A 24,978-nucleotide genomic window follows, 5' to 3' on the forward strand; every position below is an offset into this window, starting at 1 on the left:
CTGTTGGTGTTCCTTTAAATAAATAGATAAATAATATAATGTAAGTCGTGATCCACGATTGATTTGATTGCACAGTGAACAAGCCGGGCTCGTGTCCGCGTGAGGACTCGTTCACAACGGAGGGCGCGTGCCGGCGCGAGTGCAACGACGACGCGGACTGCCGCGGCGTCGGCAAGTGCTGCGCGCGCGGCTGCAGCTCGCTTTGCCTCGAGCCCGCCGCCGGCCACGCGCTGCACACCACCACATACTCGCCAGGTCGGCCGCAAAAAAAGAACAGCGGATCTATCACAAAATAAAAATCCGAAATTTCGGACTCAATTTCGTGTTTTAGTTTTTACCAAAGTCGGATCAATAAATGGAATTTAACATTTTGTTCATCATACGTAAACGTAAACGTCTAAAGGAAGAATATTTTAACATTTTTATTATTTCCAAACGGCATGTATTATGTAATTTAAAATCAAATTTGTGTTTCATTTGGCTCCGAAATTTCGGAAAACACTTCATGAAAAGCCCTCTGATTCTTACAAAACCTAATTTGCGTCCGTTAAACAAAAATCTCTACGCCCGTGTAGAGATTTCTGCTTCACACACTGGACCGTATTTCTTCTGACCGTAGATCCTTTTTCTAAATTTCTGGACCGTATGTCCTTAGGGTTAAGGAAAAGAGACAAATTATAAGAACTATTGAGGACAGAAGAGAAAAAATGTTGGGACACTTGATACGACACGGTGAACTAAAAGATAGAAGAAAGGAGGGGAAGAGGGAGACCAAGGCATAGTTACATCCGGCAGATCAAGGAAGGAGCTCAAACCGACAAGGGCGCAGCTCTTAAATAGGATAGATAGATAGATAGATGTCGTTGTGGTACGGGCCGCTAACCGCAGAGGTCCGCGGTCAATGTAAGAAGGGCCATAAACAAATTGAAATGTAAAAATTCTGTAATGTCTTATTATGTATTTATGACAATGCAATAAATAAACAAAAACGTGTTCATCGATAACACGGCGAGATCGTTCTATAATGTTATAAAATGTGATTGTTATATTATTTGTGATTTTAAAATTATAATATATATCTGCTATTTACTTAATTTTCAAATAAAAGTTGTAATTTATCAGATGGTTATAATTTGTTTATAATTTAATTGGATTATTTGATTTTAATGATAAGTACCGAGTTATGGGGTAATAAACACAAATAAAAAATACAACCGAATTAAGCACCTTTCTTCTTTACTGAAGTTGATTTAAAAATTATAAGCTAAACTAAATATTAAACTATAAAACCTGTAGAAAAACTCAAGATTTTTGTGATTTTCTTACATTCTATAAATATAACAATGTGGCTTGTTCTCACGTCCACTGGTTTTGCTCAGAGCTGCCCCAGGCGCCGCAGGCGAACACGGAGGAGACGGAGCCCGAGGTGGCGGCGCAGGAGGGCGGGCGCGCCACGCTGCGCTGCCTGTTCCACGGCAACCCGCCGCCCAGGATTACCTGGAGCCACCGGGACATCACCGTACGTCGCACACACCCGCCATACTAAGCACACCTTGTACTATGAGCCCTAGACAGTTAAAAATATCCTATTATCCTATTAATATTATAAATTAGAAAATTTTACTGATAGATGAATATTTGTTAGTCTTTAATACAGAAACTATTGAATGGATTCGAATAAAATCTACGTTCGTTTAAAGTACATGGGTAGATTATATCTTAACTTTGCACTGTGTACTGATTCATACTTAAATACTTTTTTTCGCAAATACATACATACTAGATATCTATATATGAAATAGAATGACGTAATTTTATCATGTGTACGGTAACGAAATCATATGTACCGACACATTGACCTAGGAGAGCTCGCTACAGCATTTACAATGATTTCACACATTTAATTCTTTAAAAATAATTAACTTTCAAATCTTTAAAATTAAATAATATTTTTAATATTTAATTCAGTAATTAAATATTAAAAATGCATTGCAAGACGAAATTGTTTTTTTTTTAATGGACGATAATGGAATAGCAACCTCGCATGCGCTAATGGTATGTACTAGTGGAGTACCAATGAGGGATGATAGGCGAGGATGAAAGCAGGCCAGTTGGCCCATAGTGATGAATTTATAAAAAAAACAATGATGATAGTTTCCAGGGGAACCGTGTGGAAGTCGACCTGATAAGGTATATTGTTTGCAACGGAACCTCTAGTCCCATTGCTGACAATCCTTTTCCCCCAAACGAAATTGGTTAGGTATTATAGATAATCGTAAAAGAGTACTAATGTTTTGGTAATAAGTTCAAAATTTCACTGCATCTGTAATCTACTGCTTGCTGTTTTTTTTTTTTTTAATATATACTTATACACAACTATATTAATAAATATATATTTTTTATTTATCTCCAAATATATAATACTTGCGCATATATTATTATAATTAATAACGGATATAGATCGACGGCACCGTGGGCCGTTACCGGCTGCACTCGGACGGCGCGCTCGAGATCGTGTCGCTATACCGTAACGACTCGGGCGTGTACATCTGCGTCGCGGAGAACATCCACGGCAGCTCGCGACAAGAGGTCCACTTACAAGTGAACGGTGAGTGTGAATGCGCCCTTACCGCTCGCATCCGATAACAGCATAGTGAATAACATACGCACAATTGTAGATAACTTATTTCTGATAATTAAGTAGGTACCTACAGTTAGCAAGGATTTCATGTTTATTTTTACGTTTGTTGAATTGCGGTAAACATTTTTGGTAATATAAAAGGTGAAATAAAAAAACGTAAACAACTGTTTTTTCTATGCAACTTGGAATGGCAAACAATCTTGATTTTGGCTATGCGTTGATATATTATGAGTTAGTCAATGAAGTTTTTTATTTATATAGTAACCGTAAATACCCATCTACATATATATAGGTATATATACGTATAGGTATATATATATATATATATATATATATATATATATATATATATATATATATATATTTAATATGGTCCCGACATAGAATGGGCCACCCCTTCCTTTCTCTCATAATGAGAGAGGTGGAGATGGGCAACAGCGTCCCTTTTACAACATTACTACAGCCAAACTGCAGTTGTCAACCCGCCTGCCGAGCGTAACACATTAGTTGTTACGCAAGACTGTTTTTTATACAACTTAGAATGGCAAACAAGCTGACGGCCCACCTGATGAAAAGTGGTAACCGTCGCCTATAGACAAGACTAAAGACTCCCCCAAGGGCGAGGTCTGTGTTCAGCACTGGACAGTTAGTCAGACGGCTATTATTCAAACAGTGAAGATTTATTTAATATAAACATTTTATTTATAATTATTTACGTACGTATAATGAAAATAAATACTTTATGTTGAATTTGCTATGAAATCTTTGCTACTTGTACCTACCTACATAGATTAGTTAGAAGTTAGTACTGTAGTTGGTTTGGAAATGCGAACGAAGTATAACAAGAATCAGTAGTTAGTTGCAACTTTGAACTCTTACATTTTTTTTTATCAAATATGTATTTTTTATCTTTTATAATTTTTGACAGCCTTTTTTATTCTTTATTCATTGGGAAACAACACGCGATACGGCAACATAAATAAATAATAATGAATTAATTCTATAATTACGTACCTATTTTAAAATAATATATAATTAATATAATATCTTCCCGTGTGGTCCGGCATAGAATAGGCCGTAGATTTCCCGTAGATGTCGTAAGAGACGACTAAGTGAGGGCGAGGAATGGGCAGCAGCATACCTCTTAAAATATTTCCAAAGCCTAACTGCGGTTGCCAACACGTCTGCCAAACGTCGCAACTACTGGCAAAATCCTCCTAGGAAAGGTTTATGTTCAGAGGTGGACAGTTAAAAGCTGACATGAGGATGATGATAATATCTATCATTCTATTGTTTCTGCCTACCCTAATAGGAGACAGGCGTGATAAATATGCATGTATATATGTAATATAATATCTATATACTAATAATATAATATTACTGATAATGCACAACTAAAAAATTAAGTATAAAAAAATATGTAAAGTTAACATTCAAAACTACCATCATGCAGGTATAAAATATTTTTTTTAAACAAACCTTACCAATATTATAAATGTGAAAATGAGTTTGTTTTTTTGTTTGTTACCTTATAGCGTCTTAACAGCTTAACCAATTACTATGAAGTTTGACATACACGTATTGTAAAGGAAGGAAAAGGGTATACTTAGTCTACGAGTATTTTTATTTTTATCCCGGTTAATAAACGTATCCCTTTCACGCGAAGGAAGTCGCAGGTAGTAAAAAGCTAGTAAGATAAAAAATAATAAACTTATGAAACTTATAAACTTATAGGTACATTGACTTGTTGAAATTTATTTTCCAGTGTGAACTTTGTAAAAAACGCATTTATAGTCTTAGACATATATCTTTGCGACAATCACATACTGGGACATCATGCAATTCTACGGCGGGCACGGCCAATTTGTTTTCCCATCCCTTGAATATGCCTATGAAATGAGATATTTACTGTAGTAATTAAAATCGGATCTGGTATTGTAAACCGGCTTAAGTAATCAAATTACATAGAACACAATTCAAACAACACATGTGCTATCGCAGTTTATTGACACCAACACGCCTACCGAAGGGCATATCCCCATTTTAAAAGAAAATAAAAAAAAAAATTATGAATGTAGTATCCTTGTGTGCAAATCTACAGCATATTATTAATTATTTACATTATTAATCAAATGGGTAATCTCTTGAGTTTATCGTTATAGCTACATTTGACCTTACTGCAGTCCAATTAGAACAATTTCGTTTAATTAATTTAATCTTGTTATTTTGAACAAATTCTAGATACAATTTCCATTATACCTATTGATATTATTACTTTAATAGTAAAACTAAAAATGATAATGTACCTATCTGCTACCTAATTTATAAATTGCTTCATATGTTCATTCATACTCTGATAAAAAAAAAATGTGTTGCTAAATAATATTTATTTAATAATTTAAACAATATGAGATAATGTAATGACACATTTTACTAATCGGTATATTTTGTCTGTACCTATGTTATGATATACCTATCCTCTGAACAAGGTCTTAATGTCCAATACACAGACAACTAAATATAAACAAAGCAATTCTAATCAGCGAGCTGACCTATGCATCACGTACAATGTTTATCACTTGTCTATTCGTGTCTAACAATTACAACCGAGCAAAACAAATATCCTGACCTCTGAGTATAAAGATAAAACGTTATTTAAAACAATACTTTAAAAGATATATAACTGTCATTTTTCGTAATTTCCAGTTAAATAAGCAATTGATAAAAATGTAAATTTATTTTTAAAACATTACTGTTCATTCATGTTAGAAATTCTTGGAATTAAATGAGACGATATCATCCAATGACAGAATATTGGATAACAAGTATAAATTGTTATCGATAATGGTAATTTCTAAGAACAAAACTTATCTAAAGTTTAACAAACAAAAATGTGAATAAGGGAGTTGCGTACGTTTTGCCGGCGGGGAGCTTGCATTTCGCAGTCAACATTCGTTTATCTAAACACCATTAGCATAATTAACTAGTACGCGATCCGTTTGTTCCTAGTCGCTGTGATTGACGCTAGAGAGATACTCGTGTAGGTGGTAGCACTGTGGCCGTCATGTCGCGCTGTTGTTTCTCAGTGACGCTCGTAGTGGCGCTAGTAGTGATATGCGCCCACGCAACAGGTTGTCATCATTTTAATGATTGCAGTGGTTAACTTTTAACAAACAACTGTTTTGAATGCTCCTGCTATCTGAATGTTTTTGTAACATTTTAAAAGAGTTTATTATGTGTTAATTATTTATTTTATAATTAGATTAAATATATATGTACAAAAAATTACAGTATTCAGTTACTCTGTTTTTATTCTACAGTTAATTTAAAAAGTACATATCAGGATCATTCCAGATGGTGATATCACTTCTCATTTTTTCTCGCTAACTAGACAATTAACAACGAGTTTGTGAATGTACCTTCAATTTAAAAAATAAAAACCATTCACAGACTCTAGTAGATAGATACTAACAAATGGGGGTGGTTAGATCCGGTGGAAACGTCGGCGGGCATCGCCGGCGAGCCGAACTCTGTGGTGACGGGCGAGATCGGCCGCAGCCTCTCGATTCGCTGCCTCGCTTACGGCTTCCCGGAGCCTTCGGTGGTGTGGTACCGAGGTTCCCGGGGGACCCTGGTGCCATTCAGCAGCTCGGTTTACGAGGCGAGAGGGAACGTGTTGCTAATAAGGAGGCTAGACGAGGACGTGCTAGATAAATACACTTGTGAGGCATACAACGGCGTGGGCCGGCCGGCGTCATGGTCGGTCCGGGTGGAGGCTCGCTCACGGGGCTTGTCGCACCTGCCCTACACTACCTACGACCGCTCGTCGCTCACGACGGCTCCCCCGAGGGAGAGGACCACGCCGCCGCCCGAGATTACAGTCCCGGTCTACACCGGTAAGACGCGGAATGGAACTCCTTAATGAAAGAATTTGCTTCTTTTCCAGTTTCTGATTGGAAACCAATTTGTTTTTAATATTATAATTACGATTTTAATATTATTAAATCGCTGGTAATATTTTATAGTTAATATTTAATAATATTTTGAAAGGCACTAAAAGAAGCAAGTTTTTAATTGATTTTTATGCATGCTGTTTGCTTTTTAATATTCAGGTGCATGGTATATGACTTTTGCATGACGATATATGTATATGTAGCAATTTTTTTTTTACAATAAGGTATGTACAATTTTATTTTTTATGTATCGCTTAAAGTTCTGTTATATGAGTACAAGACCCCTTGAAAAGTAGCAAATTTATTTAACTGTAAATACGTTTTCATTACTTCTTGCTTGAGAAAGGAAGACGCCAGACATTGTCGTCTTACTCTGTCTCATGCATACGGTAAGGAAAAATATATCTATCCATGGGTATTTATAAAAAATATATTCTTATTTTTTGACTTGAAGTGTATTCCGATACACCCTATACATGTATTCGTTAATATATACATATACACTTATATATATGTATTAATATGGTTATGACTGTAATCCCTGACGGGATAGTCACGGGAAATATATAAAATATAACGAAATAAATATTGAGAATGTATGTATATGTCAAGTAAAATGTATATTTGTAATGTAATACAGTAGCATGTTACTGGTACCGTCCGTACATATAGACCTTGTCTCATTCTAATGTTATGGTACAGTGCCGGTTAAGACCCGCATCTCAGCGGAATCGACCACGCTGGCTGTGGGCTCGGAGCTGAGCCTGCCGTGCGAGGTGGACGGATATCCGGTGCCCAACGTGCACTGGACCAAAGATGGCGTCCCGCTGTCATCTGACCACAGGACGCAGATTACCGGTAATGTTTTTTGTCATTTAATTAATTAATTAAGGAGGCTGCAGGGGTCAGCCTTTGTTGACTTTTTTGGTTATAATACCTACGGTTATAATAATAAGAACTACTATTAGATATATTTCATAACGCCATCTACTCACAAACTAAGCAGCGTTTGTACTATGTTTATATAAATCGATTTAAAGAAAATATAATTGTGTATGTACTTACTATACATTATTAATTTTTGTTCTCGCCATAAAAATAAAATTCTGTATAATTATACTACGTTAATATGGCACGCCCCTCTGACTTTTTACTTCAATGTGTGTGACAGACATTGGTACTGTGTTTATGTCGGTGGGGAAACGTCTTCGGTAACGATCCTGAGAGAGAAGTATTATATTCCTTGGTCGAAACCTTGTAAATATTTTTTGTTCACACATTTTTAATTCTTTAGATTTTGTAGATTGTCTATGATAACATCTATACACAGGTAGATGGACTTAATCCGAATCACAGATAATATAATACTATATATCCGCCCGGGTGATTCCAGCATATAACCTTCTTTTATGCTACCCCTTCCTTTCCTGTGGATGTTGTATGAGGCGATTAAGGAGGGCGAGGGATGGACAGCAGCCTCCCTCTTAAAACATATCTAAAAATCTAATAACGGTTGTCAACTCGCCTGCCAAGCGTGGCAACTACTGGCAAAACTCTCTTTATGGGGAAAGCTTATGTCTAGTAGTTAACGGCAGAAATGATGATAGTCCTAACTTAACACATTCATAGGTATAGTATTTTATACACTCATTTACGCGGGCAAAGTCGCGGAATGCAGCTAGTGATTATTATAAAAATTTTATTCATACGATGCTGACACAATGTGTTGTGTACTGCAGAGGCGCGGTTGACGATTACTGGCCTGACGTCGGCTGATAGCGGCGCGTATGGGTGCCACGCGAGCAATTCCTACTCTAGCGACTCCTCCATAGTCAGGATCAGTGTTAAAGGTAATGCACAATGTTACTCCTATCATCCTTTCATTTTCCGTATATCTCCGTCACTTATGTGTCTATCACCAAGCAACCACGCACATAGTTCCGAGATAGGCATAGCTTAAACAATGATTTTTTTCCATGTTCAACTCGTTTCCAGATATGATTTACGCAACTCGACTAGGAGCTGTGCTTGATAGTGGAAACACGAGTGACTTATTTAAAGTTCTTTTTGATAACCCAAAATGTTAATAGTTAGTTGAGCAGTCCCGAAGTTAATAACTGAATCAAACCAATGTAAATGAATTATACACACTCTAGGGTGGGTAAATATATAGCAAGATCTATATATCTTTTTTGATAATGGCATGGAAACCCCACCCGCGCTATCGGTATACACCGGCGGGGCACCAGTGAAGGATGATAGATGAGTATGAAGCAAGTCAGTTAGCCCATCGTGACGAATTCAACAAGAATTGTTCACGATGGTTTTCAGGAGGAACCACGTGGAGGTCGACCTAATAAGGTATATTGTTAGCAATGGGGCTGTCAAACTCCATTGCTAACAATCCTTTTCCCCCCTAGATCTATATATTGGTCCAATAACGAATATGTTAAAAGTCTGTTATTTGAAAAATAATAGTGGAAAACAGGATATGAGCGATATCGAAATGGGTGATGCCCTTTTTCCGTCATACATATCCAAAGGAATCGAATATATAATTATCGGATCGATGTCCATATTATCCTTGCCCACATATTCACAAAACGACAATTAACATTCAACAACCAGAGGGAGACTTTGTACAAAAGTCGATTGCTTGGGTACCTTTGTCCCATTCGTGTTTCAACCGTAAAGCAGTTATGTTTGCATAGCTGTGTTTCGCTTTGAAGGGTGGGATATGGCGTGAATTTACTGGGGACGGAGGAATAACACCTAAGTCCTCAGGAATGGCAACGCATGGGGGGTATCATGGGCGAAACAGTATACTCTGTTATGTCCACGGTACTGCTCATGTCTATAGGCGACGGTTACCACTCTCCATGAGGTGGGCCGTCAGCTTGTTTGCCATTCTAAGTTGTATAAAAAAAAAACAAATTATTTGAATAAAAACAAAATCGAATGTTAGTCTGAGGATTCCCCTATGATACTAAAAAAGACAATTATTTGATGATTTAAAGGTCACAGCCTCAAAATGACTAAAGAAAGAAAACTTTTATACACACTAATTACTCTGTGACTATGCTATTTAAGTTTATATATGACAAAAATTGGAAACGTTGGAAATATCATGGTGTAATGTTGCAGGCATCTTCATACCGCCGAATTGCAAAGACAATCCGTTCTTCGCGGACTGCCACCTGATTGTACGCAGCAAGTTCTGCGGACATCCATATTATTCTAAGTGAGTACTATACAATATATTTTTTTAAACTTTTTTTTATTTGATGTCTAACTCAGTGTTTTGTCGTTTACTACAAATATTTCGACTTCGAAAATCTTCTTCAGGGGGCGTTCATTAATTTCTCGTGACTTATAGGTATATATAGACATACTATACAATACTTACGTAAGGGTAGTTTTGTGTGTTTGTGTAGCACTTAACTAAAGGAGTCGGTCAAATTTAAAAACTTTACTATTTTATTCGTCGACCACTCCAGATCTTTTCTTAATTTTTAAGCTAATTATAATATCGTTCTATTAAGGTATTATATATTAAACTTTATTTATTTCATTATATGTCTTACTACTTACTAAAAAAGACTTAGATTGCGACAAAACAAGTTATTTTGATTTAAAAACTAAACTGTTGAACCGATTTTGATAAAATTTCAATAGGACCAATCTGCAAAGATATCCTTTCAGATAAAAAAAAGGATTTTCTAAATTTGTTTACAAATAACGGAGTTATGAGGTAACAAACATAAAAAATACAAGCGAATTATTAAGATCCTTCTTTTGGAAGTCAATTGAAAGTTCCAAGCAGAATTATCAATTGAACAATATTTCCTCGCCAGGTTCTGCTGCAAGTCGTGTGTGGAAGCAGGTCAGCTGTTGCCGCAAGATCTCGATCTACAATCGGACGAGGCTTGGAAGAAATAATTACCCTCTAATAGAGCAGTGCTCGCGTTAGCTCCGTCGAGGGTACCGAACAACTTAACGTGTTTAGGTGATAAGTCTAGTAATCTTTCAACTGTTTTAAAAAAATATAGATTTATGGAATTTGTTTCTGAAATATAAAATTAAGATTGTTTTATATAAAATTTAAAATTGGTACTTAATATTTTTTCACTGAATTTATATTGACCCTCGATAGGACAATTTAGACAAATAAATAATAATGTCGAAGTGCCATAATAGCTGTTGTTCAAACATTGATAGGTCCCTATATTTTTGCTATAACCTACAGGTGTATAACTAATATTTGTTTTTATATTTTTTTTTTTGTTTACACAAATGTTACAGTAGAACCGACTAGATAGTTGGGATATGTGGCGATTTCCAATGTTCTCACTGTGTTAAACATACCAATAGATACTGTAGATAGGTATACTGAAATATGATAACTATGTAAATATATAAGAGTGTCACAAATAGAACCATCTGTGATGGGCCATAAAATATGTAAGAATCGCTATGTTCTAGTTAGTCACTGAAAATATAAATAGATAATAAATTATTTATACCATACGATAGAGGCAATGTTTAGTGAACGTTAGTATTTCTAGATGTAAGCTAGATAGAGTCGGCGTTGAATTTTATAACGAAGTCATAATAATTGTTTAAGTGGTTTTTTTTATGACGTGTAAATAGACCAACAATAAAATGCCGTAATTTGAGATGTACTTTGTTTTTTATTTAACCCAATAATAGTTTCCTTAATAGGTATCAACCAGTAAGACACTAAACGTGTACCTAATACCTCAACATTCTCTACACATATTGACAATTATAGTGAAAATCTGTAATCATATTGTTCATATTTACTAAAATTATAAGAATTGTTTCTTTGTTTGTAATGGATAAACTCAAAAAATACTCAACCGATATTACAAACTCACTGATAGAAACCTGCATTATCTTAGTGATAATAATACTATTATTTATACTGTGGTATGGTCCAAGCTTTGTTGTACCGTTACATTGTTGGTAATCTTATACCAGAGGGAGACTTTGTACAAAAGTCGATTACTTGGGCATCTCTGTCCCATTCGTGTTTCTACCGTGAAGCAGTTGTGTTTGCATGACTGTATTTTGGTCTGAAGGGTGGGATATAGTGTGAATTTACAGGGCACAGAGGAATAACACCGGAATGACAACGCATGGGGGGTATTATGGGCGAAACAGTATACTCTGTTATGTCCATGGTACTGCTCATCTCTATAGGTGACGGTTACTACTATCCATCAGGTGGACCGTCAGCTTGTTAGCCATTCTAAGTTGTATAAAAAAATCTTGAGTCTGCCCCCATATTTATTACTTTATATTCAAGATATTATTATCTCCCTTGTAAATATAGAAAATTATATTCACGTTTTTATGCAGGCTGGAAGGGACAAGTTGGCCAAAACGGAAACAGCTGATTCAGATGAATGGCCTGAATCAGATGGCAAATTATTTACCAACCGAAAATGCACCACAGCCATACAATTAACGATTTTTAATTTTAACACCGCGCCATATTTAATATTTGATATTTTATTGCGTAATGTGCTCAATGCGACGTGGGACATATACACCGCATTATTAACGGCGCTTCCTTGTGAGTAGTTTTCGTACGCCTGTGACGTTGATCTTACACAGCTGTTATAAGCGACGCAGTTGGATTTTCATAATGATATTACATTGCTGTTTTTTTTTTTTGGTATTTTAACTATATTTCTTTATGACATAATATGATAGATTATATAATTTTAAATGAAAATAACAAACAGGATATTTGTAGTTTTCCGGAAAGAATGTCTACTGGTTTTCGGGTCCGAATAATAGTCTGAATTCACTGTTACAATTTTTGCCAACCTGTCCATTATATCTTATATAATAGCCAAGTAATGACGGGGGAATAATGAAAAACCAAATACGATAACATAAATTTTTATTTACATTCCAAAATTCACAGTCAGATATAACAAGAAACGTCCTACGTCACTTACCCGGCAATGAAAGTACAATGAAATACATTATTTTTGTGTACTGGTGATTTTTATATACAGTCAACAGTGCGGTACAGTGATCCCCGGATGGCAGCGGTGCGCGCCGCACCATACACAATATAACACATAAATCATGTTATTGTCAGTTCATTCACAAAATAAAACCAAATCAATACATAAAATGTGATGGCTAGGCCTATACATAATTTTATTATCGAGTAGGTATTAAATATTATATAATAATTTACTAAAATTAGCTCGATCGCGCCTCCGCCAACTCTTTCAGAGCGACTATCGATACATACAATATACTTAATAGCGAATAATTAAAACGACAGTTTTATATACACCAAATTATATTTCACTATACATTATAATCGATGTCCGCCCGCACGGCGGCATACGGCGGCATATGTCGGCATACGGCGCCGCGGCGTCGCGCGGAATACCTCTGTATACACTGGCTTTACATACAAATAGGTACACCGTTCAAGTACACGTCCAACAGCTCGCGTGTCACGCCACGTATTCCATTACAATTTACTACGCCTCAAACACGCAGTTCGTCCGATATGAATATGACAAGTCGAATTCTCCGCGCGGCTTGAGAGCCCACGTCCAAACGACACGCGACAGCGCTGTGTCCGATATCCAATGAGACTACTATAATACAATTATCGTCGGCCCGTACATATACACCTTCTAAAAGCTTACCGGGCGCCACGCGGGCCCATTTTAGTATCACAATACGTGTTAAACTAAAGAGAGGTCCCACTAATACTAAAGTAAAACCTATTAAAAAAAAAACTATATAAAGAAATCCTCCATAACAAATAAAATATGTACGAACAGTAAACTCACTAGTGATGCTCACGCTCGAGACCGCGTCTCGGCGTTGCGGTGCGCGGATTCCTTGTACTTTCATTGATTGAGACCCAACATGCGATGAATACACGCTTGAGCTACTTGTACAAAGGTTACACGTAGAAAATGAACACGACGCTATTAAAATAAGAACAGGTATCGCTCTTTGCCAAATCGTGACATTTGCTGTCAAATTAAGTAACTCTGACAAGGAACGCTGTCAAAATAAGACTTCGATATATTATCATACCGATATAAGATTAATAAAACAATGTCTTTGCGAAGCAAACCGTACATTTCAAGTGTCGAGAGGCCGAGGTCATTGGCCTTCCTGTCGTTACTCGGGCCGCCCTGCAGGATCGCGTGTTCGGGGCCCGAGGGACGCGGTCATGTCTCAGTACGCGTCGGCCAGCAATCAGTCGATGACCTGCGATACGATCTTCTCCATGTCGTGGTCAATCTCGTCATTGGTGGGCGGTACAGGATGCGTGCCGTGCGTGGGGTGTGGTGGCGGCGAGGTCGTGGCGGGCGCTGCACTGGCACACGGCGCTGCAGCGGCTGCAGCGGGGTTAGCGGGTGCGGGGCTGGGAGAGGGCGCGGCCGGCAGCTGGAACGGCTCGTCCAGGTCCTCGAGTCCCGCCGGCACCGGCAGCTTGGCCAGCTCCTCCTGCAGCTTCACGTAGTGCCGCTGCCGGATATAAACCATACGTTATACATAATTACACACTACTATCTTTTTTTATGCAACATAGAATGGCAAACAAACTAACAGCCCACCTGATGGAAAGTGGTAACAGTCGCCTATAGACATAAGCGGTACCATGGACATAACAGAGTATAATGTTTTGTAAATAATATGCATATAATGCGTTGCTATTCTATAGGACTCAGATGTTATTCCTCTGTAGTCTATCCATTCATTGCCATATCCCACCCTTCAAACCGAAACACAGTCATGCAAACACAACTGCTCCACGGTAAAAACACAGTCTCCCTCTGGTAATACTACACTGGTAGCAAATAGCACGATGGGCTGTCAAAAACATAATAAATAGTAACGCAGTAGTGTGTAGTTCGTGCCGTAGATGTTTATAAGCCACATAACCACTTACCATCAGGTGGGCCGTATGCTTGTTTGCCACCTCAGTAGTTTTAATACTACAAAACTTAGTACTCAAAATTCGTGCCGTATTCGAGATGTGTTTGGCCATATACTGTATACAGTTCACTAAACGCTACGCGGAATATCAGTTATATATTATATAACAACAACGCAGAACACTCGACGTATTGTACGTGTTTTATGTGACGCACTGCATTCAGCAAATGGTCCGCGTTGACTGCTCGCGTTAGCTGGTATTCGTATAACCGAAGATACGTCGACTGTGGCACTAATCGACTTACTAACATGAGATATGGGATTGTGTAATAAATATTACCTTGAGCGCCATAAGGTTGAGCTGTATGGTACGCTGCGTCCTCTCGTCGCCGCTCTGTCCCTCCAGCTCAGTAATCCAATTCGCCACCGTTTGCATTATCTCGTTTCGTTTAATCCAGAAATGTGTTTGTATAACCTGTAATAATAATATACAATTTTATAAGGAAATTTGTTGCATATGTTAAATCTCTTTCAATGTGACGGATTAGTATTATTAAAATAATTGTTTGTCTAGACAAAGTTTCAAAAAGAAATGTTACAGTTATCCAACATATTCCAGCGTGCGCAGTGCACGCCTATTTTTACACTGAGGTGGTAAACAAGCATACGGCCCACCTGATGGCGCGTATTACACGCCTATTACACGTTGTTGCCGAGCGAGGCGCTGCTAGCAACGTGCAGTACGTACCTCTTTAAAGCAGGGCTCGGGGTTGCGCAGGTGGTCGAGCATGGCCCAGCGGACGCACGCCTGGTAGATGTTGGAGTTGTACTCGAGCGAGGCGCTGTTGCCGACGCGCGTGCCGCGGCTGCGCTCGTAGCCCGGCTCGTTGAAGTACGGCTCCGGGACTAGAATCAGCGACTGGATCGACACTAGCACCTGCACATGTAACGAGGACACATTAATTGACTCTCCCACGATGGATATTATTGCAGATTATCAAACAGCGGCATTTGACCATATTAACAATGGATTCAACACTATCCTTATTTTTAGATTTTTTTTATATAACTTTATTTATTTAACACCTTATTGCACCAGCATTACAGGATTTGTTGAACAATTTTCGATAAGTATAGTGTAGTACAAAAGGCGGTCTTATTGCTAAGCAATCTCTTCCAGACAACCTTTGGGTAGAAAGAATAAGTAAATATTTATTTTTGCTATTTGAGTAAATTCTAGTTGCAATGAAGGCAAAATTAGTAAACACTAGTTTTAACTAGAAAAAACACATTGTAAGTAAAAACGAGTTTAAACTTAAACCATAGATAATAAGAAAGGAGACTGAAATGTAAATACCTGCAAGAAACTGGACGTGTGCGGATTCCACTTCTCTTCGGGCCGGCCGTGCCAAGTGTTGAGCACCGAGAGACAGACTTTGCCGTCGTTGTACAGGTTAGGGTTAAACCGCACCGAGTGGCGCCCGGTGGTCTCCAGGTTGATGTGCATCGGCACGGCGGGGTACTCGGCGGGGAAGTACACGTCTAGGATGAAGCACCCATTCGCGTATGGCGTATCCGATGGGCCCGTTATGAGCACCTGGCGTAAAAAATTTTATTTTTTAACTTTTCATAGACGATGTAGTAAATTGGCTTTTATGTTTAAAAATCAAGTTATTGTACAATTAATTCTTAAATTGATAAATTTTTCCAAGATTTTAATTTCGCCTTTATCATGTGGCCCTTCGAGCCGGATAATGTCTTGTTTGAGCGACAGCTAGCGACGGTGAGGTTTTTTTTTAATGTCTGATAATGGAATGGTAATCCCGCCTGCGTTATTGGTATACGCTGGCAGAGCACAAGTGAGGGATGATAGGTGACGATGGTAACAGGTCAGTTAACCCATCGTGACGAATTCCACTAGAATTAACCACAATGGTTTCGAGAGGAAACCGCGTGGATGTCGACCTGACCTGTATTGGCGGCAATGGATCAGTTAAACCTCATTACTAACAATAAGCACCCCCCTCCCCTGACGGTGAGGGCTAGTACGCGAGTTACCTTCATGACGTCGAGCCGGTCGGTGTCGGTGCGCACGAACACGGAGGAGGAGTAGGAGAGCGGCAGGCTGGTGGCCAGCGTGGCGGCCTCCTGCGCGAGCCGCTTCATGCGCGCGGGGTGCGCGCGCTCGCCCGCCGCCCTCACCGCGCCCTCGAAATGGTACGGCACCGTGAACCGGAACCCTGACGAGCTCTCCGAACACTCCGCCAGCATCTCGAACGTCTCTGCACGGTTAACACATGTGGAAAATATTATAGGAAACTGTACATGATGTTCATTGATTACAAAATATTATTTAACCTCTCGAGCGTTTATGTATCATACGCTGTACCGAACAAAAATGTGATACCGCGCGCAACAGCGTCTGTTGCATAATTTGAATTTGCAGCGTCGTTTTTATTAAATCGTTTTTTGGAAGAATTATTTACTGAATGACATAATTTGTACTCTATTATTAATTAGCTCTGACATTGAACTGAATCCAATGTATTGTTATTGAATGGTTTTTTTAACATACTATTATAATTTTGTTATTATTAGTTGAATAAATAGTTGGTGTAATGTTAAGTCACTTATATATATTAAATGTAATATATCTTGTACCCAATAAAACTTTTAACAATAGAATACAACAATAGCTTTATAAGTTTGCAGTCCAACTATAGTTGTACTCAACATTCATAGAGGTGAAACAGAACAAGTGGATTTTTAATACAAAAAAGAATGAATGATAAAAACTACATACAAAATAAGGATCAAAAACAAACTACCAAACTGTGCTTATAAACTATCAGGTTATCAATGTATGTAAAGTGCTTCGATGCAATGAAAATTTCTGATAGAATATGTCAACATCCGATTTACAATCAATGCCATTGTACAATTTGCACATTCTGTACATTGGATTATTATATGACACAACGTTGTTTGCGAACGGTACAGAAAAAAGTTTAGTTGTACGAGAAGAGTGTTCAGTGGCTCTCAGGTTTATGTACTCCAATAAATTACTCTCCAATTTATTATTTTCAATTTTATATAAATATGGTAGGCCAAAAATTTTACGAAGCGCAACCAAACTCTTTATGTTAAAATGTTTTAGTCTATTCTCATATAAAAAAAAAAATTGACGACAGTGGGTGTAGCGAGCTAGCCCGGATGGTGTGCGGGCGTGTGTGTGCGTGTGCGGGCGTGTGTGGTGGTGTGCGGGCGTGAGTGGTGATGTGCGGGCGTGAGTGGTGGTGTGTGTGCGTGTGCGGTCGTGTGCGGTCGTGTGTGGTCGTGTGCAGTCGTGTGCGGTCGTGTGTGGTGATGTGCGGGCGTGTGTGTGCGTGTGCGGGCGTGTGTGGTGGTGTGCGGGCGTGTGTGGTGGTGTGCGGGCGTGAGTGGTCGTGTGCAGTCGTGTGCGGTCGTGTGTGGTAACGTGCGGGCGTGTGTGTGCGTGTGCGGGCGTGTGTGGTGGTGTGCGGGCGTGAGTTGTCGTGTGCAGTCGTGTGTGGTCGTGTGCGGTCGTGTGTGTGCTTGTGCAGTCGTGTGTGGTGGTGTGTGGTGGTGTGCGTGCGTGTGTGTGCGTGCGCACGCACCGAACTGCATGGTGCGCATGAGGTCGATGTAGCGCGCCTCGCGGCCGGCGCCGCTCACGGGCCGCGCCGCGCCGCCGCCCTCCGGCTCCCCCTCCCACCGGCACATCAGCGCAGACGTCGCCTGACAAAACATGCAATTATATTTATTTTTTGTTTACAATAAAAAAAAAGTGTATATATTATACCATATTTTAAGAATGATTTATTAAAAAAATAAAAGTAATCTAGAATGAAATTATTAAAAAGATTACCTGTATGTCAGCAATTAGAGACGCGAGTCCCTCGTCCTCCTCTGATAATTCTGAATTACTTGACGTACTAAATCTTTGGCTATATGTCATTTTTCCGAATATATTTTTTTTACTCATTCTGAAAGAAAAAAATAATATAATTTTTAAGGAATTATTCTAAATAAAAAAAAAAGACAAAGAGTTCGTGCTATATAAAAAGTGACTCTGTAGACCAAGGGAGCTCCCTGGTTGATCTTAACTAAAAAATGCATATTGTGTGGAAAATTTATATCTATGGTATGAAACACCCTATCTAGACGACAATCCTGCATCATACAATAGTTGCAGCCGCTTAGAGTTGATTAATCGTAGTCTAACAATATTGAGACAGGTTTTACAAAGAGTTAAAATTTGAGCACCCCTAGGTCGACATATAACGGCTTAGCTGGCCCCATATGTAAATATACGATAAGACCCCTGCTGTAAACTACCTTGATAAAAATAATTTAAGATATTTTTATGCGAAAAAAAAATACCAATTTCAATCATGGCATAATCAGTTGATTTGAAAATTAAACTGCTAAACTGATTTTGATAGAATTTATACAGGATCAACCTGAAAGTAAGGTCTTTCAGATAAAAAAAAAAATCCTTTTATAAATGTCGGAGATACAAAGTAATAAACAAAAACAATCGTCTGAATCGAGAAGGTGGTCGTTTGTGTAAGTAAGTAAGTAAGTAAGTGAGGTGTAGGTGAGGATGTGGCACCTGAGCTTGGTGGCGTAGGAGTTGGTGGTGCGCGACATCTGGTGCAGCAGGCGCGGCAGCGCGCGCAGCGCGGGCGCCAGCCGCCGCGCGCGCAGCGCGTGCAGCGCGCGCGCCACGCGCAGCACGCACACGTACAGCGGGATGTGCCGCGACATGTCCAGCACTGCACGCGCACACCGCACACGCCGCACACGCCAGTCAATAACGACAATTTTTTTTTATACATGTCAACATATGTTACAAACTTAGTTTATATAGAAAGAGCATCGAATATAAATAAAAAGCTATTAAAACTTCAATAAATGAGAAAGTTAACTCTTCAGTCTCAATGGCATTTTATTAAATTTACTCTCTCAACGAACTATAGACAATTTTCGCATACCCGAATCGTTCCTAAGGTAGGAGCAGATGGCAGGCACGAGCGAGCTGCCGACGATGAGGTCGATGAACTCCGGCGGCATGTCGCGCGCGTCGCTCTCCTCCGACTCAGTATCTGCCTCCTCCGCACTCGTCGCACCACCGGAGGAAACTCCACTCCCAGCCGCCGACGTAGAAGCTTCTCCTTCCTGTGACCCCTCTTCAGGGGGCCACTTTTCACCAGGGTTCATATATGACGCTAATACCTGTCAAGGGTTTTAAATATTGTTACAAAATCCACTAGTAAACACTAATCACATAGAGGTTAAAATAAAAAAAAAATAACTCCTGTCCCTCCTGAAAATCTCATCATTCATTTGCTCTTTAACATTTGGTCCTTCGAGCCGAATAATCCTATATTTAGTGATACCTGGACAACCGGTGTCAATGAGAATAACCCTCAATATTTCTAATAAATTTATAAGTAAACCATTAAAAATATGCAGAACTATTTATTCACTTGATTCTGAAAATTAACAAAATAACTCCAACAATTTCCTCTTCTTCACGCAAGTTCTAGCTTCATCTAATGTGTACGATAGACAGTGATCACTTACCTGCAGCAGCACGGTGACGTGCTCCTCTTCGGTGCGCTGCCGCACCAGCGCCTGCTCCACGTTCCACGACTGCTGCGTGGAGCCAGTGCCGAACCCGGTGCCCTTCGCCCAATACAACTGGCTCTTCTCTTCGGATTTGCTCGCTGACGAACCATTCGATGCTTGGCTGTTCTGTTGAATCATTGCACAAGTGCCTTCAGAAAATGTCGACATTTTGGTAACAGTTGATGTGATATCTTTTAATTTAAAATACTTCTAATGTAATAACTTGTATTCAAGCAAATGGATTACCGTTTAGTCCCGGCTTAGAATAGGCTACTCCTTTCTTTACCGTGGGTGTTGTAAAAGGCGACTAAGAGAGGGTGAGACAGCAGCGTCCCTCTTAAAATGTCTCCAAAGCCTAATTGCAGTTGCAAATCCGCTTGCCAAGCGTGGCAACTATTGGCAATAACCCCAAGTTTATGTTCAGCAGTGAATAGTTAGAGGCAGATATGATAATGAAGCAAATAAAGTTACTATTCATATACATAAATATGTTTTTCTCAAACATGCTTGGAAATGTGAGCATTATTTTGACAATCTTCTTCGAGATAAATCAAAATTGCCGTACTGACCAGATACATGCGGGCAGCGGCCGGCAAAAGTTGTATAAAAATCCATATCTGTCGTGTTTTGCGGTCAGATAAATTACTATGTAAACTCATATCTGCCCTGTAATTTAAAATGGAATGACCTTTTACTTTGAAACATGGCTACCGAGGAGGTAACTAATAAAAGTTTTTATTTAAATTTCGAACTGGCTTGCAAATAGGAAGCTGTTTATTAAAAAAAACCAAAGGAACATAATGGCGCGTGAAAAATTATTATTGTTCGTTATTCGTCATTGAACGTAAAAAGTAAAATCGTGTTTTTGATTTCCGCGCATTGTTTGAGAAAAGTACTATACAAGCCTTGGCTACAACTAGGCATTGATGGACTCAAGTATGTGTGCCTCGGCTACGCCTCGGTCCACATTTGCACGTTCGTCCATCAATGCCTCGGTTGCTGGCCGCTGCAGTAATGTACTATATATAGATAGATGAGAGATATTTTCTTGTGTTTGTCTATGGAATATGGAAACATGCGTGGTGTCAGAGTGCAGGCGGCGTACCTCTGCGGAGTGCGGGCGGTGGTGCGTGAAGACGGCGAGGCAGGCGAGCACGAGGCGCACGGCGCCCAGCGCCAGCAGCGAGCGGCGCAGCGCGCGGCCCTCGCCGCTGCCGGCCGGCGCCGCCTCCAGCAGCCGCGACACCACGCGGAACGGCAGCGTGCCCAGCGACCACTGCCCGCCGCCGCCGCCGCCGCCGCCCACCACGATACTACCTGCAATATACAACGAGTATACGGTCGAGATATATTTGTTAATATTTTAAAAATAACTTTCGTAATAATTTGATTTAAAAAAAATCGCTCGATGGGAAATTTCAGTGATAAAAATACAAATCGAATACAGTACGTTATTATCGGTCATATATAATACGGGAGATTAATAAAACGGTCTTAAAATTGTCGAGGCACACTCGTGCCCGGTGTCTGTTGATCTTCGACGGAAGGTTCGTATTGAGTCTTATCGCGTGGTGTCGACATATAATAAGTGGCCCTTCCTTTCCCATTGATGTCGTAGGACAAGATATGAGCGACAGTGTTCCTCTTTAAATATCAGAAAGAGACTTTGTATAAAAGTTATTTGCTTGGGTACCTCTGTCTAATTCGTGTTTCAACCGTAAAGCAGTTGTGTTTGCATGGCTGTGTTTCGGTTTGAAAGGTGGGATATGGTGTGAATTTACAGGGTATAGAGGAATAATATCTGAGTCCTCAAGAATGGCAACGCATGGGAGGTATTATGGGCGAAACAGTATACTCTGTTATGTCCATGGCACTGCTCATGTCTATAGGCGACGGTTACCACTTTTCATCAGGTGGGCCGTCAGCTTGTTTGCCATTCTAAGTTGTATAAAAAAAATATATATCATCAACTAAAACCTAATTGCGGTTGCCATCGCGCCTGCTGAACATGGCGACTATACTAGTAATACTTCCTAATGGGGGAAGTCTATGTTCAATGTTCAGCAATAGACAGTTAATGTCCGATATGATTGTTTCCTCATGGTGGTGTGAAGAGGTGCACGCCTAGTGCGGTGCTGAGCCTACAATAAGTTATCCAAAGTGCGGACTGACATCCGTCCTCGTCGTGCGCGACGCCGAGCAGCAGGCGCAGCAGGTGCGTGGCGCGCGCGCCCTCGTCGAGCAGCGCGTGCGCGTAGCCGGGCAGCTTCAGCAGCAGCCCCAGCGCCGCCAGCGCGTGCACCGGCACGCCCGCGCACCCGCCGCCCGCGCCGCCCTCCTCGCCGCCCGCCGCGCCGCCGCCGCCCCCGCCGCCGCCGCCGCCGCCGCCGCCGCCGCCGCCCGCGCCGCTGCCGCCCAGCTCCACCACCTCCTGCGCGCGCACACACACGTTACCATGACACACCACTCGCACACCACTCGCACACCACGCGCTCGCTCGCTGTCGTGTCTGCTTGAAAACCTTGATTCGCTCATAATAGAATACTGGCAAACAATTTTTCATTATACATTATTATAAAATATTTGAAACTGTGCAACCGGTTGTTATAAAATTTTATAAATATCGTTTTATGAAACTTGAAAAAATAGAATGTTTTTACCCAATAAAAAAAAATTACTGATAGTAAGAGACAAAACAATGATTACCACATTATTTAATTCTTATGTTAGAATACATCTCGTAACCAAAAACCTAAAAGACATAAACCTGTTGAAAAAACCAAATTTGGCATAATGAATAATACGACATAATAAACAACAGTTAATAATTATCGTATGGTCCCGGGATAAAATGGATTAACCCTTATTTCCCGTAGATGTCGTAAGAGGCGACTAAGGGAACTCAATTATCAAGAAATGGACAAGTGTCCCTCACTTAAAGCACTCACTTGAAACCTAACTGTGGCTACTAACTCAACTGTCCATGACAACCACTGGCAACCCTTTCCTCCTTATGGGGGAGACCTATGTTAACAGTGGACAGTTAACAGCTAATATGATGAAACAATTAACAACGCTGACCTCATAAGGATCGTCCAGCTTGACCCAGTCGAGGTCGTGGTGATGGTGATGATGATGTAGCGTGGGCGGTGGCGGTGGCGGTGCGTGGGGTCTGGGTAACTTGGCAGCGACTAGCGCGAGCCCACCGCACGCGCCAAATTCTCTTAGTATAGCACTGGAACCGTTGTTTGCTGACGCACTCGTGGTTCCGCCGCCATCCCAAGTGGGACCTGACCATACATCTGTAAATTATTATTTATTTATTATTCCGAGTAACTGTGACGTATTATATTCTATAGGCGGCGGTTACCATTTTCTATCAAAAGGGCCGTCAGCTTGCTTGTCATTCAAAGTTGCATAAAAAAGAAAGGGTCTCGCCGGATTTCCTTATGAAATCTGCACTGGCGTCTTTGATGACACTTGTGCCTTTTTTTTTTAAATCAGATAAAGTTAGGGGTTTGATAATTGGTCAAAAATTATTTCCAATAACTAGCAACATATTAAAGGCACCAGTCTCAACAAACACGCCAGTACAAATTTCATAAGGAAACCCGACGATACTCTTAGAACCGGAAGTCTTAGTAAAGTACAAATATTTAGTAACTGTATTAATATAGGGGCTTAAATGATCTATTTACAAAATTATCATTAACAAACATCTAAACATCCTAAATATATGTTTAGTTATGTATTTATATGTATGTATTATAATGTATTGTTTATTAGTATTCTTATAATTGTAAATTTTTAACATGAGATTTATGTTACTTCATACTTAGAATATTAGAAGTGTTATGCAGATATAATTCTTTTAGATAGATGTATTAAGTATCATTTGGATGTGTTATGCTATCCAGTACCAATGTTGTAACTGTAACACCTATTATTCTTTGGTTTTTATTTAATTAGCTCTTATTATTTTTTGTTTTCACTAATTTACAATTTCTGTTAAACATTCAAAAGTCGACTGAAAGAAATCCCTTTTATGGGATAATTCCGCCATTGTACTCATTCTTTTCTTAAGAACTCTATAACCTATAATTTAAGATTTTACTGTGCATTAAAGTGTTAGAAATAAACATCTTTCCAAACTGTAAAATATCTATGTCTATGTCCCTGGCTCCCTTTACAATGCCTAAAAGATATGTATGCGTCTATTTGTACTATATTTTTTTATGTATTATTAACCCATATACAAGAGTAATATAACAAGTAAATAAAATACATCGCAGAGTTCAAACCACAGGGCATATGTTGGAAGGGAACGATATACGAGTGGTGTGTATATACGCGAGAGTGGAGTGTGTACCTCCGTTGGTGTTGAGGTGCAGCGTGAGCGTGAGGTGCGGGCCGCAGACGTGCGGCGCGGCGGCCGCCAGCTGCGCCAGCGTGCAGCTGCCCGGCACGAAGCCCTCCAGCCCCGCCACCTGCACCAGGATCGTCGACTCCAGCAGCTCCACTGTCCCACCACCATTACAAATCATTATTAATATTGTTATCAACGAAATATACAAGTGTATCAATCTATAAAGGATAAAAAAAAAATTGAGTATCCCATATCTACATGACAGTTGCATTCACTTTTAAATGCGACTCACGGATGGTGAAATAAATATGTTATATACAGATCAAGACTGTCTACTAAATTTTAATTCCAGACAATATTAGATAGTTTTTCTAATCATGATCCTTTGAGCCGGATAAAAGTATTCACTT

General features: G+C 39.6%; 2 protein-coding genes across 12 annotated transcripts in view; one reads left to right on the forward strand and one right to left on the reverse strand.

Annotated features, from left to right (window-relative positions):
- LOC113519878 (papilin) overlaps positions 1-11,276 on the forward strand; it is a 134,748-nt gene extending 123,472 nt beyond the window's left edge. For 5 of the 7 annotated variants that reach the window (XM_052900390.1, XM_052900386.1, XM_052900389.1 and 2 more), the window contains 8 exons: positions 76-255; positions 1,380-1,519; positions 2,461-2,608; positions 6,130-6,537; positions 7,297-7,452; positions 8,334-8,444; positions 9,739-9,835; positions 10,449-11,276. In XM_052900390.1, coding sequence (XP_052756350.1) covers positions 76-255; positions 1,380-1,519; positions 2,461-2,608; positions 6,130-6,537; positions 7,297-7,452; positions 8,334-8,444; positions 9,739-9,835; positions 10,449-10,533 — 1,325 coding nt within the window. In that variant the 3' untranslated portion in view covers positions 10,534-11,276. The remainder of the gene's footprint in view (positions 1-75; positions 256-1,379; positions 1,520-2,460; positions 2,609-6,129; positions 6,538-7,296; positions 7,453-8,333; positions 8,445-9,738; positions 9,836-10,448) is intronic. The other 2 variants (XM_052900391.1, XM_052900392.1) reach the window with 1 other exon arrangement.
- A 1,233-nt stretch (positions 11,277-12,509) lies between these two features.
- The window catches only part of LOC113518691 (baculoviral IAP repeat-containing protein 6), a 54,174-nt gene continuing 41,705 nt past the window's right edge, over positions 12,510-24,978 (reverse strand). For 4 of the 5 annotated variants that reach the window (XM_052900738.1, XM_052900739.1, XM_052900736.1 and 1 more), the window contains 14 exons: positions 24,572-24,721; positions 23,284-23,504; positions 22,375-22,633; positions 21,308-21,519; positions 20,158-20,328; positions 19,566-19,806; positions 19,184-19,346; positions 18,437-18,554; positions 18,186-18,306; positions 16,606-16,829; positions 15,905-16,144; positions 15,296-15,484; positions 14,888-15,022; positions 12,510-14,136 (listed from right to left, as the gene is read on the reverse strand). In XM_052900738.1, the coding sequence (XP_052756698.1) occupies positions 13,864-14,136; positions 14,888-15,022; positions 15,296-15,484; positions 15,905-16,144; positions 16,606-16,829; positions 18,186-18,306; positions 18,437-18,554; positions 19,184-19,346; positions 19,566-19,806; positions 20,158-20,328; positions 21,308-21,519; positions 22,375-22,633; positions 23,284-23,504; positions 24,572-24,721 (2,717 nt within the window). In that variant the 3' untranslated portion in view covers positions 12,510-13,863. The remainder of the gene's footprint in view (positions 14,137-14,887; positions 15,023-15,295; positions 15,485-15,904; positions 16,145-16,605; positions 16,830-18,185; positions 18,307-18,436; positions 18,555-19,183; positions 19,347-19,565; positions 19,807-20,157; positions 20,329-21,307; positions 21,520-22,374; positions 22,634-23,283; positions 23,505-24,571; positions 24,722-24,978) is intronic. The other variant, XM_052900737.1, reaches the window with a different exon arrangement.

Source organism: Galleria mellonella, unplaced genomic scaffold (genome assembly GCF_026898425.1).
Source record: "Galleria mellonella isolate WM207_F2 unplaced genomic scaffold, CSIRO_AGI_GalMel_v1 utg65, whole genome shotgun sequence".
Lineage (NCBI taxonomy): Eukaryota > Metazoa > Arthropoda > Insecta > Lepidoptera > Pyralidae > Galleria > Galleria mellonella.